Consider the following 12,706-nt stretch of genomic DNA (forward strand, 5'->3'; position numbering starts at 1 on the left):
CAAAGCCCACACTGATCACCCTAGATACCTCTTGTCCCAACTATAGTGAGATCAGCATGCTGCAGGGAGCAAGTACGAAGGCAGACCTGGGAGGAGGAAATAGCTTGTACGCCAAAAGAATTGCAGGTTTTGTTCACTTGTGCCAGCAGACACCTGGGGATTTCTGCTGTGTGGGAGTAGATCTAAGGCTGTTAGAGTAAGGAGGATGGGATATGATTTTCCATCTGGTCATTTTATTGATCTGGGTGCACTCCCCAGAAAGTCTGTATTTAGCTTGTTATCTTATGTAGCTGAATGAGGTTCAGCCAGGTTTCTTGGTTAGCTGAGCACTGAACTCGGTGGTGGCCTACGTTTAATGAGACTAAGATGCCAGAATATCCCTGGCATCATGTAGAGAAAGCAATCCAAAGAGTTAGTGAGATAGAAATGCTGGAGTGGATCCATCATGCATGATGTGCACACCCACCGCCCATCCTACCCCACGTGGGCTGAGAGGGCCCAGAGAACACTCCTTCAATAAGGCATCGAGAGAATGTGGGTGAGGGAAGCACAAGCCTCCTGGGATAGCTCTGTGGTGGCCATTCTCCTCAGGCCATGTGTCAAGCAGGGTCTCAGCTCCCACTCCCCACACAAGAATGCAGGATATGGTGAGGCCAAAAAGGAACACCCACAGAGCCATGGATACATACCACTATATTCTCGCTGGCGCAGGAAGCAGAAGCCACTCGCTAGCCGCAACCTGCCATCCGCTTCTCTATCAACCAACCGACCCCACTTGTTAGCTGCAATCCACACCTGCTAGCTCAGCCACGGCAGTTATATCAGTGGCTAATGGCTAACTGGTAACAGCTGATGGCCAACTAGTCACAGCTGATGGCCATCTACTACCCGAGCCAACACCTTTCCACGTGAGGCCGAGAGCCTGGAAACTGCTCTCTGGGACTCTGTCTCCATACCATGGATGTTGGTGAAAGATACTGCATTGAAATGAGGTCCCTGATTTCAGTGGGGATGGTGGGGCCCCACATGTTTGGGAAAGTGAGAGAAGTAAAGCCAGAGCTGGCAGAACAGAGGAATCCCATTCATGGTTTTTAAAGGCAAAAGAGAGTTACATTTTTGCCTGTAGATATGACAAAGCTCCAGTGGTCACCCACTCCATAGGCTTGGGTATATTATAGGATGCTTCTGATTTTACCCTACACCATGCCCTGTAGTTTGGGAGACTTTTGCGTATCTCGAGAATAAAGACATGGATTGCATACATTTTAAAAAAAGAAAAGAAACTTTATCATAGACTATTTCAACCATGAAACAAAGCAGAGAAAATAGTATAATGTGCCTTCAAGTCCCCCAGCTTAAGCCTTTACCAACTGATGGATAAGCTTGTTTTGTCTTGGTTCCATTCAGCTCATTATATTTTTCCAGCTTTATTGATGTATAATTGACAAATAAAAATGAAATATATCAAAGGTGAACAACGTGATAATTTGATATACGTATACATTGTGAAATATTTACCACAGTCAAGTTACTCAACATATCCATCAGTTCATTTTGTGTGTGTGTGTGTGGTGAGAACATTTAAGATCTACTGTTGTAGCAAATTTCAAGTATGCAATACACTATTATTAACTATGGTCACTACCTAGCCCATTATTTTAAAGCAAATCAGTTGTCATATAATTTAATCTCTAAATAATTGGATGTGTTTTTGAAAGATAAAGACTTTTTAAACCACAATACAATTAACACGCCTACAAAAATGAACAATTCTTCCTTTATCAAGTAGGATGGATGGTTATTAAAATAGGGTAAAGGAAGCTAGTACTCTTTTCTGAAAGAGGAAAACGTGCACCTCTTAACAAAAAATAAGGTGTTAATCGACTTCAGCTGAGGACTGGGTCTGGACAACAGTAGGTTGTCTTAAAATTTACTTCCTCCCCCCTTCTCGGGGGGAGGGGGGCATGTCGGCAGCCAAACCTATCCCCAGGCCCCAGGGCAGGGGACCCAGGGCCCATGAGCTGACGAGTTTGCTGTGGCAGCCATCTGGGCCAGCCCCCGCCACGATGGGAGCGGGCGCTGAATTTGACTTGGCTGCGGGTAAAATTTGCTTTCTTGAATGGGTAAGTAAACTGTACACTTTTACCCCTTCGAAAGGGCCTAAAATTCTGCCCATCCTACCCCGGGTGGGACTCGAACCCACAATCCCTGGCTTAGGAGGCCAATGCCTTATCCATTAGGCCACCGGGGCCGACAAAAGTGGGGGTTGCAATGGTTTTAGACCATTCTCTCGATCACCTCCCTGTGGTTCCTGCAAGTTACGCACAGCTTCCCGGCTTTATCTCGGTCTTTCTTTCTCCTGCTTCTCTATATCACAGCGGTCGGCACTCCTCAGATTTCACCCGCTGCGGATCATCCAAGAGAGACTGCGCACGAATGGACGGAGCTCAAAGACCTGGGGCTGCAGGTGTTAATTGGGCTCGCTGGACTGGGGTGCGATCCTCGTTTAGGATGAGAATCAAATCCCAGGTGAGCACTTTTCCCCCTCCCATGGGAGAATGCCAGTCCCGGGATAACTAGCAGCAGGAAGGCGTTTGCTATGCAACGTGTGGGAGCGGAGAGGAAAGGGGAACCAGCCAGACGCTAGGAAAAAGTGCCCGTCCCTGTCTCCATCTTCCTCCCCACATCGTCCCTTACACCCAAAGTGTTACTTGGGCCCAGGTCTCCGCGGTTTTTAGCAGAGCCCAGTTAAATCTTTGTCCTCAGGACCCGCCATAATGGCTCCGTAACTGCCCAGCTAGCTCAGTCGCAGAACGCGAGATTCTAATATCATCAGAGAATTCAGCGTTTACTTTCCTACCGTAAGATGGGTATTCTTGCCCATCTTTAAAATGTTTATCTTAATGAAGTTTTTCTTCCTTATATTTATGAGTCCTCAATAAACCCTTGAAACATCACCAAAACGATAGAGGAGAAAGTAACACTCCGCATGACCTCAGGTCCCTTGCGCCCACTGCCCGGGGTGCACGCTCCGGCTGTCAACCCCCCAGCGTTTATCGTGGTGGGGGGAGGTCCCATCGCCTTGGTTATTCGCTTACCAGAATCCCTTGGAGAGAACTCGGTTCCGCAGGTAGAGACATTTTTTCTGGATAAAATGATGACTCAATACTGGGTATACTCTTCACAATTAAATTTTATTATATACATTCACACTAGTCATTTATTTAAGCGTACACTGTCAGTGCAAGAAATTGAAATAATCTATTCAGTGGCATCAACTACATTCACAATATTGTGCAACCATCACCACTATCTACACCCAAACCTTAATCCTCACAATAATCTGTTATATTTTTAAATGCACCGTAGGGCAACTACACTACCCGTTCCCCCACCAACAGTCCAACCTCTCGTCTGTCACAGTTCTCTTCTTCTGAACTGTGTATTTCACGTAACCAATTCCCAGTGGGCTCGTGGGACGAGAAGCCATTGGCTTCACGGTCCGCAGTCCGCCCGGGTCCCACCAGAGTTAGTCCCGGTAGTGCCCTCGGATTAGCCGTGGGTGCAATCCAAACCCTGGGTCCGGAGCTCCGCGGTTGCAGGTTCAAGGCTGCTTCCACAGTCGGGAGGACCGGCGGGTGGCACTGCCGGAGGGTCCTAGCCCTGAGTAGGGAGCATCCTGACGGGGGAAATTTTGAGCAGAAAGAGAAAAACGAAGCCCAGCAGCGACCACGAAGGGACTTGAACCCTCAATCTTCTGATCCGGAATCAGACGCCTTATCCATTAGGCCACGCGGCCTTGCGATAAGCAGCCGCGTAGCTTTTCTCATAAAGCTTGTGCAGGCGCCTGCGTGGTGTGTATTAATGCGCATGCTCAGAGCCCAAAAGAGCTCCGTGTGGGTGGGGCTTCGAGCAGGGCTATTGCGCTAAACTGAGCACTGACGGCTCCCAAGGACCGCCCGCTGGGGTCTGTGGTTATGCGTTCGAGTACCAGGAGGCCGCGCAGGTTCCTCCAGCCCCGAGGGGCCGCTTCGGATCTCTTTCCCCACGTGCTCCCGACCCACGTTGGGTCAGGAGCTGCCCACTGCTCTCTCAGCCCCTGCGTTTCCCCCTCACAATACTGCCAAACGTGCAGTGCTCTGTTGCAGTCCCATGGCCTCAGACTGGACTCTGACCACAGTGAAGGCAGAGACCGCGTCTCCTGTATTTCCACCTCCCAGCGCAGCGTGTACGTGGGACGCATGTGCTGAACTATGTGAAAACCCTGGGCTGCCTCTTCCCAGGTCATCCAGCCCAGCCCAGCCCATGTTGGGTTCCTTAATCTCAGATGCTGTCCTCCCATCCCCGCAGGCCCAGCTCTAGTTCCCAGGGGGCACAAATGTGCCCGTATGAAGGGTCAGACACTTTTCATACTTATTGTCGCATCTCCCTGAGAGCAGACACTATTCACGTGTGCAACAATCATCCACAGATGTTTATTGCATACTAGGTGAGCCGAGCGCCCTGCTGTGATGCCCCGTTTACAGGGAGGTAACTGAGGAGTGGATGGAGCCAGTGGTGGCACTGTGGTGTCGCCACCCACTGTCAGCACCAACCATATTTCTGTGAGCAAAGTCAGACCTGAAGGCAGAGCCGGCGCCTCAGTGAGCTGTAGATCTCCAGGCAGGCCTTACGGGGCTCGTCGCAGTCGGGACCCAGCACATCCAGCTCACACACCTGACGATTGACCTGCGAGGACCACACGCAGCCTGTGTCCAGGACTCCCGGGTCCTGTGGCTCCCAGCCTGGCACCAAGTATATTTTAAGGCTGCCTTGATATCTTTGGTCCTCACAGGGCTTCAAAGGACTAACCATGAGTCCCTCTGCTTTTGTCAGATATGCCCCACACCCAGCAGGAAAGTGCCCACCTGGCTAGTTCTCCCACCAGCCAGACCAGCTGCACTCCACCCTGTCCTCAATCCGAGGGGCTTCATTTCCCTGCCAGCCTGTGAAACTATTCGAACAAGCCAATTACCTCCTATAGGAACCTGGGGGTACACCCCACTCTGTTACTACAAAGCCTGCAGCCCACCGCCCCTGCTCTGGTTCACTCCGTTCCCAAGGGCAACCTGAGTGGCCCTGAGTGGCCCTTCCTGGCCTGCGGCATCCTCTCCAGCCTGTGAGTACATGTGACTAATAAATTCTGTGGGTGTCGTGTGTTTGGCCATTTCATACTATTGCGGGCAGGGGGTCTCTCCCTCACCAACAGGGTGCCTAGGAAGTGATCAGAACACGAGGGTCGCGGAGAAGGAATGTCTCCCCCTGTTGCCAGCCTGCATCCCCCAACACTCACCTCAGTCAGCAGCTCCAGGAGGTCTCCCCCAGGGTCAGTTCTGAGGACTTCCACCAGCGTCTGGATAAAGTCTGAACCCTTCTTCTCATCCCGATAAGCTATACAGCCTAGGCCAGGGGACCAGGGCCAGAGCATCAGACTCCAGCTGACCCGCTGCCTTTCAGTCCCCAGGGGCCTATGGTGGTGGAAATGGGGGACAAGTAAACAGGAACTCGAGGGGTCAGGCAAGGGAACGGGGCAGGAAGTGGGACTTCTTCCTTCGGGAACAAGTCATTGCTTGATATTTGTGAAGTGAATATACAATAAATTCAATAGTGAACAAATATTCACTGTGAACCTACTACATGCCAGGTACTGGGCAGGGCCCTGAGGCAGAGAGAATGGCCCTGCCTTCATGGAGCTTACAGCCTGGAGGGAACGATGCAGGTCCAGCCCTTGTCAAAGTCAGCCTGCAATGCATGCTCACCAGTATTACAATTATTATAAATAATAAACATGAAAGGAAGATGGCCTAACTGCAACCTGACTGGTGCCCCGGTGCCCCAAATGCCAAGCCCCAGCTGCCCTTAAAGCCACCCAGATTTCTAGCCAGGAGGCTAGGCCCTGTGTAACGGGGCTTCTCGATGACCTGTCCCCTTACCCTCAGTGGCTGCGTAGACCATCAGGATGTCAGAGTTCCCTGGAGTGGAGCCGCTGGAGGAACTGCCTGCAAGAGGGATCGACTCCATTTACCCGTCGTCCTAGGACGCCACCAGCCCCCGGCGTCTCCTCAAATCTGGCTCAAGGGCATCACAGGGCAGGAAAGACAGATCAGAGTTCAACTCTCAGCGCTGCCACTTAACTGTGTGACCTCAGAAAACCTATTTCACCTTCCTAACTCCAGAGTTGTTTTGAGACTCAAGGTGGGGAGAGCCCTTGATTTTGCAAAGTCCCGTGAGGTTTAAGATGGTTTTCTTTCCCATCCTCTTGGCAAAGAGAGGACGGAACTGGCAGCAGGACCTGGGTCAGAGCCCTGGAAATGCACTCCAGACAGCTCCCCCTCCAGGCCTACCCAAGCCCAGGTTCCGGAAGAAAGGCAGACCCACCTTGGGCATCCACATCGATCTGGAGAATATCAGCATGGGAGGGGATGGCTGGTGGTGCCTGCAGCCAGCGCCAGAACCAGGGGCGAGCTTTGGGCCCCATGCCAGCATCCCTGTGACCTGTGAAAAGCAGACACAGGAGGTGCCTCCGGGTGTCCAGACCCCAGAATTCCGGGTCAGGCCTGCCAGGCTGGAAACATTCAGAGCACTGAATGACACATGCTGAGGGTAAAGTGCTCAAGTTCATGGACTTGACCTCTAGGAGATGCTGGGAAAGGGGGTGCAGAAAGGGCTAGTGCTCAGGCTTCCTGGAGGAGCTGGACAACAAGTCCTGGGAGGCTGAAGGCTGGGTGAGGAAATCTAGGACAGGAGGAGCCAGGCTGGAGGCTAGGACCCAGCTTGGCCTCCAGGGAGGGCCCCAGATCCCACTCACCCCCACGGCAAGCCTGAAGCAGGAAGATCTTGGGGCAGCCCCGCAGGGCCCCACAGCAGTTCAGCTCTTGCACCAACACCTCTGGCTGCACCTCTTGCCCGTCAGCTCCCAGTAGCTGCCCCTGAGGCCCCCCATGAGCCATCAGGGCCACCAGGGCACAGCTCACAGGATCCCTGTGGGTATCCAGCTGCTCCCGGAACTGGGCCAGCTCCTCCTGGAAAGCCTGGGGTGAGACAAGATTGAAGCCTAGGCAAGGGCCACTGTCTCCCCAGTACCTGGAGGACCTCAAGGTAGGCTTCTCCAGCCCCTGCCCACCCTGCTTCCCACCTCCTGCCAGGCTCAGGCCAGGGGCGAAGTCCTTATAAGCCCCCTGCTGCAAGGCCTGACATGGCCTCATTGAGGTGACAGCTGGTTGTCTGGCACCAAAATGTTTAGAGGCATGAAGGGAGGGCAGTGAGTTGCTGGGTGTCTGGGAAAGAACGTGAGACCCTTCCAGGAAGAGCCCAAGGGTCCAGTTGGGGCCTTAAGAGGGATAGCAGAAAAACGACCAGCATGTGAAGCCGAAGGAGCCCTGGAGACTGGGCTTCCAGAGGAAGGGAAGTGCATGCAGCAGGGAGGATGGAGGCTAGACTTGGGGGTGCACTTCCTGCCCACCATGGGTGAGAGGCCCAGGAGAAAGTCTCCAGGGTCCTAGGGTGGGGCTGCCTTCTTTAGAATACCACCAGAAGTTCTAGGCTTCCCCTCACCTGGGCTGTAGGGTCTGTCCTCAGGGTGGTCTCGAAGCCCAGGGCCTGGCACAGGTCCCCCAGGGCCTTCACGTCATGCTGGGCCCCAGGCCTGTCCCGTATCACAGCCAGGAAGAGGGCAGCCCTGGCCCCAGACAGGTCATACTGAGCGCTGGGGCAGGGTTCTGGCTACAAACAAGTTAGGGTGCATTGATAGTGTTCTGAGGACCTCCTAGCTCCTCACCTCCCCCACCTCGGGTCTCCCTGAGCCTCTGTCCCACTTGCCACTGCTGCCACATGGTTGGATACCCCCTTATGTCCCACTCACCTTGGGCTTCCAGGTCTCTCCATCCCCCAGGCACAGTGCCCCCCGCAAAGAGCTCCGAAGGACTGGGCAGTAGGTGGCCCCTGAGGACTCTTCAGCCGTCCTGCAGAAGACCTGGGGACCGTGGGGCCAGAGGACCCTCAGGGGGCTGTTCCATGGAGGCACAATGGAGCACAGGCTCCAAGATATGGGTTTGCCAGACCCATAGCTACTACAGTCTCTTTAGGGTCCCCTGCCAGACGGAGGGAAGAGGAGACAGATGAAAGAGGGGGAGGGTCCAAGGGGGATTTGATTTCTGGCTCAAGGTCATAGACTTGCCTGGACAAGGATGACACAGTGGCCATACCGTTAACCACTGTCCTTCAGGGGAAGGCACTAGGCTGGGGTCAGCTGTGGAGCAGAGCCGGGTCTACCCCTCACCTGCAGGATCACCCAGGGCCACCCAACAGTCTAGTAAGACCTTTGGGTGTCGGGACCCGACCTGAATCATTCCCAATCCTGGCCTCCAGGGACCTGCAGTCTGATGGGACAGTCACCGCCTGGGTGAGTATGAACAGGGGTGGGCAGAAATTTAAGTGTTGATTCGGGGAGCACAAGGAAGGACATCACTGACAGCCTGGAAGGGACTGTATGAGACTGGCTGCGACAATAGGAGGGCATGGCAAGCAGAGGGAGCAGCTGGGGCAAAGGCATGGAGTTGTGATGTTGGAAAAGTCTGGGGTCCTGAGGGGGTATGTGCAGAGACATGGCTGGGGTTGGGAGGCGAGGCCCCCAAGTCTGACACCTTGGTGCAGACAATGAATTGTACAATGGTCTTTTAGAATGAATGGGTGGGAAGCATGTGTGTGAATCTGTGTAATGGGCTCAGGGAAGGCGACCAGCATGCCCCCTCCCTGGGACTCCCCATCTGGGGCCACCACCTCCGTCAGCAGCTGCAGCAGGGACCAGTGAGGACAGCGGCCACAGAGCTCGCCCAGGCTAGTGAGGAAGGCTCCGGGCTTGGGGGCACCTGGGTGGAGAAGCAGAGTATTGACCTAGAGGGAGGGTCTCAGCCTCGTGCCTACCCCACCCCCACTTTGCCCTGCCCCACAACCCAGGATCCCTGCCCAGCCACTCACCCCCAGAAGTACTTGAAAGCAGCAGGAAGACTTTGGGGCAGCCCTGCAGGGCTCCACAGCGGCTCAGCTCCCTGACCAGCTGCTGTGGCTGCCTCAGCTGCCCACGGGGGGCCACCAAGGCCACTAGGGCACAGCCCATAGGGCCTCCATGGGCATCCAGCTGCTCCCGGAACACAGTCAGCTCCCTCAGGAAGTCCTAGGGCGAGTGAAGGGCAGGCATGGGTCCAGGGAGGCCTCAGGTGGAGCTGAGGTAGACACAGGAGGCAGACTAGAGCTGACCTGGACCGAGGCCTCTCTCCTCTGGCAGCTCTCAAAGCCCAGGGTCTGGAACACGTCCTCCAGGACAGCAATTGTAGAGGCTGATACCTCAGGGCTGCTGAGTGTCAGGGCCACCCGTGGAGCCTGCAGGTTGTACTTCCCCTGGGGAGGCAAGGCCAGAGTTGGGCTGGGTGGGGCTCAGCTGGAAGCCAGGAGTGAGCTCGGCCAGGCAATGCCTCTCACTACCTTTCTTCCCAGGCTATCTTGAGCATCTGCTATCTGTGCAGCCATCCGCAGTGTTCCAGACACGAGGAAGGCCATGGGGGCCAGGAGGAAGTGCCTCCAAGCCCAGAGCTCACCTCCTGGCCCCAGTGCCAATTCCTTGGTTCCCAACCTTTGCCTTTCCCTGAACCCTGACCTGTCTGTTTATGAGCTGAGCCGGACTCTGCCCCATCCCCTGGAACCTTGGGTCCCCAGTCCCTGTTCTGTTCCCTGGGTACAGCAGGCTATTTCCTGGCTGGCACTGACATGCCCTCACCTGAGCCAGAAGCCTGTGCCCAATCCTATTCTTAGCTCCTGGTCACCTCTTATCTGATCTTGTTACACCCGAGTGTCTCCCTTCTGAACCAGCTACCAGCACCAAAAACGTCTGTGCACTGCTCCTGCCACCCGCCATCCCGACTCACTCATGCAAGGAGCCGCCAAGCAGGCACAGAGCAGCCTCAAGCACAAAGGGATGGGGAGTCAAGGGCGCCACCCCAGAGATAGAAACCCCCAACTGGCATCAGCTGTCATGGCTGAGACCACAGTTGCTTCATCTGGGAAGTGGGGTCCATCACAGCAAACTCGGGGGAAGCAAGAGTTCACTGGGGCCGGGCTGAGGAGAGGCCCAGGGGGGCACAGAGGTTGGCACACAGACCAGGGGAAAGAACTTGTCTCCGCCTCCCCCACCACTCCTCAAGCAAGCCTGCTGAGGCCACCAGCAGCTGAATGGAGAAGGGCTCAGTAGGGGTTGAAGCTCTGACCATCTGCCCAGCAGCTTTGTGCAGGCCCCAACCTGGGGCCCACCGGTAGGCAGGGGAGGGGTCAGATGTCAAGGGCTAGGTGGGAAATGGGGGCAGGGCCCGCTTTGACTCCGCAGCCCTCTCTCCCTAAGGGATTGGAGCACAGGGACCAGCACGAGCACGCCACCACCCTCATCAGTCATCCCATCTCTGAGTCTGTTTCCTCATTTCACCAACGGAGAATGGGAGTGGGCTGGAGAAGCCCCCAAGTCCTGCTCAGCATTCCCATTCTCCTGCTGGCGTAGGGAGCGATGCCACCAGCTGTCCTATTCTGAGATGTTCCCAGACCAGGGCAGGCACTGGCCGACTGTGAGGCTCATGGCTTCCCCTTGGGGCCCAGCTCACCTGGAAGCCAAGAATGTGGCTCCACCCGGTGGAAGCTACCAGGCCAGGGCGCCACCGGGTGTGAGTTACAGGTCCCCTCCACCCAGCAGCCAGCTAAAGAACAGAAGAGCCTGGAGGAGGTTTCCACGTTTATTCAAAGCCTTCTGCTGCCCTTGTGAGGCAGGCTGGGCGAGCTCCTTTGGAGAGCCTGTGGTGTGTCCCTGTGAACGCCCATCTGCAGACGATGCACACAACCCCATGGAATGCAGCGCCTAAGGAGTCAGCGACAAAGTGCTGATGGAGTGCTAGTGTTAAGTACCATAAAGCCCCTGCCTCTGGAGGAGGGAAATGTGGGAGCAGCGGGCTTCCGCCAGCCCCGTTCTTGGTTTGCACAGTCAGCCTCCTGTCCCTGGAGCCACCACTCCCCTCAGCAGAGGGTGGCTCTCAAGGACTCACTCAGGGGCAAGTCAGTGGAGTGGTGGCAGGCAACTTCTGTGTTGCCAGAACAGGGCAGAGTGGTCATGGCCTGGAAATGGGAGGGGTGGAGACCAGAAAGCCCATTTGGCTGCACGCAGGACCCACATCCTCACAGATGTGGGCTGTCCACCGCAGAGCCTGGCAGCCCTTGGTGGTCAAGGCCTGTCCTCCACCCCTGCAGGAAGGCACAGGTTGGCAGGGCAGAGGGCCTGGCCCATGAACCCAGCCAAGAAGGTGGGGAACAAAGACCCAGGGGGCAAGCAAGGCTGAGGGTGGGAGTTCTTGGATGGGGGACCCCAGGCGCTGCCTGAGTCCTCACACTTCCTTGCTGCCCCAGCCTCTCCCCATGCCAGGGCCACTGGCCAGGAATGTACTGGGGCTCCAGGAAGTCAGAGGGCAAGAGGAACCCCCAGAGCAGGAAGGCGAATGGCAATGAGATCACCAGGGACTTCCATTCCTTGGGAGTGTTGGCCAGGTCGTGGCGCAGGCCAGGGTAGGGCAGGCAGCGGGCTGGTGGCTGCAGATGGTGGCCGCGGAGACAGGTGGCCATGCTGCTTCGCCCCAGGGGAGATCCCTCCAGCCCTCACGCCACCCTCACCCCATGGGCTATGCCATCTTGGCGTGCAGGCTCTGGTGGGCGATGAGGTGGGCACGCTGCTTGAAGCTCTTGTCGCACTCGCCGCAGCCGAAGGGCCGCTCGCCCGTGTGCACGCGCCGGTGGTCCAGCAGGTAGGAACGCAGTGAGAAGCTCTTGCCGCAGTCGCTGCAGCCGAAGGGCTTCTCGCCCGTGTGGATGCGCTGGTGGTCAGCCAGGTAGGCGCTGCGGCTGAAGCTCTTGCCGCACTCGGAGCAGGAGAAGGGCTTCTGGCCCGTGTGCACGCCCTGGTGACGCACCAGGTCCGAGGAGCTGCGGAAGCTCTTCTCGCACTCCTGACACTTGTGTGGCTTTTCGCCGGTGTGCGTGCGCTGGTGGCGTGCCAGGTCGGAACCCCAGCGGAAGCGCTTGCCGCACTGGCCGCAGCTATGCGGCTTCTCAGCTGCCAGGTCCCGGAACTGCCGCCGGCGCGTGGGCGGCCGTCCCCGCCGTGCCCCCGCTGCCCGCCCCACGGTCGCCCCCAGCCGGTCCTCGCTCTCCCAGGTCTCGGCCTCCTCAGGACTCCAGGCCACAGTCACGTCGCCGCCCACCTGGCCTGGGAGCGCCATCACTGCCTCCTCCAGCTGGGAACCCTCACTTTGGCTCTTCATCCCCAAACCTGCAAGTAGAGAGGAGGTGGCTCTTCAGTTCCACTTGGTTCTGGGGCCAGAGCTGAGGCGAGGCAGAAACTGGGCTCAAGGGCAAGCGCTTGGCTGTCAGGTTCAGAAAGTCCTGGGCTGGACAGACCCCAGCCTCAGTTTCCTCATCCATAAAATGGGGACAGGATTAAAGGTAGGCAGAGAAATAGGTCAGAGGCAGAGACAAGGAGTCGGGCTAATCCAGCCTGCAGAGGCACTTACTAATCATACACCTCAGCAATCTATGCCTCGCTTCCACACTGGGATCCAACATCCCACTCGCTGAACCCTGGCTA

The 12,706-nt window shown here is 56.1% G+C and overlaps 2 protein-coding genes and 3 non-coding genes across 13 annotated transcripts in view; all 5 read right to left on the reverse strand.

The window, feature by feature from the left end:
* Positions 1-1,962: 1,962 nt before the first annotated feature.
* Positions 1,963-2,099, reverse strand: LOC141569530 (small nucleolar RNA SNORA5). Its single transcript, XR_012493255.1, has one exon. It is a non-coding gene; the product is annotated as a small nucleolar RNA SNORA5 (small nucleolar RNA).
* A 79-nt stretch (positions 2,100-2,178) lies between these two features.
* TRNAR-CCU (transfer RNA arginine (anticodon CCU)) lies at positions 2,179-2,251 on the reverse strand. The gene has a single exon. It is a non-coding gene; the product is annotated as a tRNA-Arg (tRNA).
* Positions 2,252-3,726: 1,475 nt separating this feature from the next.
* Positions 3,727-3,799, reverse strand: TRNAR-CCG (transfer RNA arginine (anticodon CCG)). The gene has a single exon. It is a non-coding gene; the product is annotated as a tRNA-Arg (tRNA).
* Positions 3,800-4,445: 646 nt separating this feature from the next.
* Positions 4,446-10,746, reverse strand: LOC109436322 (caspase-14). Of its 4 annotated transcripts, none has more exons than XM_019714851.2 (11): positions 10,683-10,746; positions 9,295-9,435; positions 9,016-9,211; positions 8,818-8,906; positions 7,901-8,011; positions 7,594-7,761; positions 6,848-7,070; positions 6,418-6,534; positions 5,973-6,038; positions 5,333-5,439; positions 4,446-4,728 (listed from the first exon to the last, which is right to left on the reverse strand). In XM_019714851.2, exons 3-11 carry the CDS (start codon positions 9,152-9,154, stop codon positions 4,615-4,617), a joined length of 1,134 nt encoding a protein of 377 aa, XP_019570410.2. In that variant the 5' UTR covers positions 9,155-9,211; positions 9,295-9,435; positions 10,683-10,746; the 3' UTR covers positions 4,446-4,614. The 4 variants fall into 4 exon arrangements, with proteins under 4 accessions (XP_019570410.2, XP_019570409.2, XP_019570408.2 ...); XM_019714850.2 differs by lacking the exon at positions 10,683-10,746 and adding an exon at positions 9,692-10,640; XM_019714849.2 differs by lacking the exon at positions 10,683-10,746 and adding an exon at positions 9,520-9,685.
* Positions 10,747-10,797: 51 nt separating this feature from the next.
* ZNF213 (zinc finger protein 213) overlaps positions 10,798-12,706 on the reverse strand; it is a 32,125-nt gene continuing 30,216 nt past the window's right edge. For 5 of the 6 annotated variants that reach the window (XM_074322800.1, XM_074322801.1, XM_074322799.1 and 2 more), the window contains one exon: positions 10,798-12,391. In XM_074322800.1, coding sequence (XP_074178901.1) covers positions 11,745-12,391 — 647 coding nt within the window. In that variant the 3' untranslated portion in view covers positions 10,798-11,744. The remainder of the gene's footprint in view (positions 12,392-12,706) is intronic. The other variant, XM_074322802.1, reaches the window with a different exon arrangement.

Source organism: Rhinolophus sinicus, linkage group LG18 (genome assembly GCF_036562045.2).
Source record: "Rhinolophus sinicus isolate RSC01 linkage group LG18, ASM3656204v1, whole genome shotgun sequence".
Classification (NCBI taxonomy): domain Eukaryota; kingdom Metazoa; phylum Chordata; class Mammalia; order Chiroptera; family Rhinolophidae; genus Rhinolophus; species Rhinolophus sinicus.

Coding starts and splice junctions, on each gene's coding strand:
- LOC109436322 (XM_019714849.2), bottom strand. CDS start 9,594: ATGGCCTTCCTCGTGTCTGGAACACTGCGGATGGCTGCACAGATAGCA. Junction 8,012..8,817: donor TGCTGCAGCTGCTGACGGAG/GTGGTGGCCCCA, acceptor CACGGTCCCCAG/GTCTTCTGCAGGACGGCTGA. Junction 6,535..6,847: donor GCTTCAGGCTTGCCGTGGGG/GTGAGTGGGATC, acceptor TGCTTTTCACAG/GTCACAGGGATGCTGGCATG.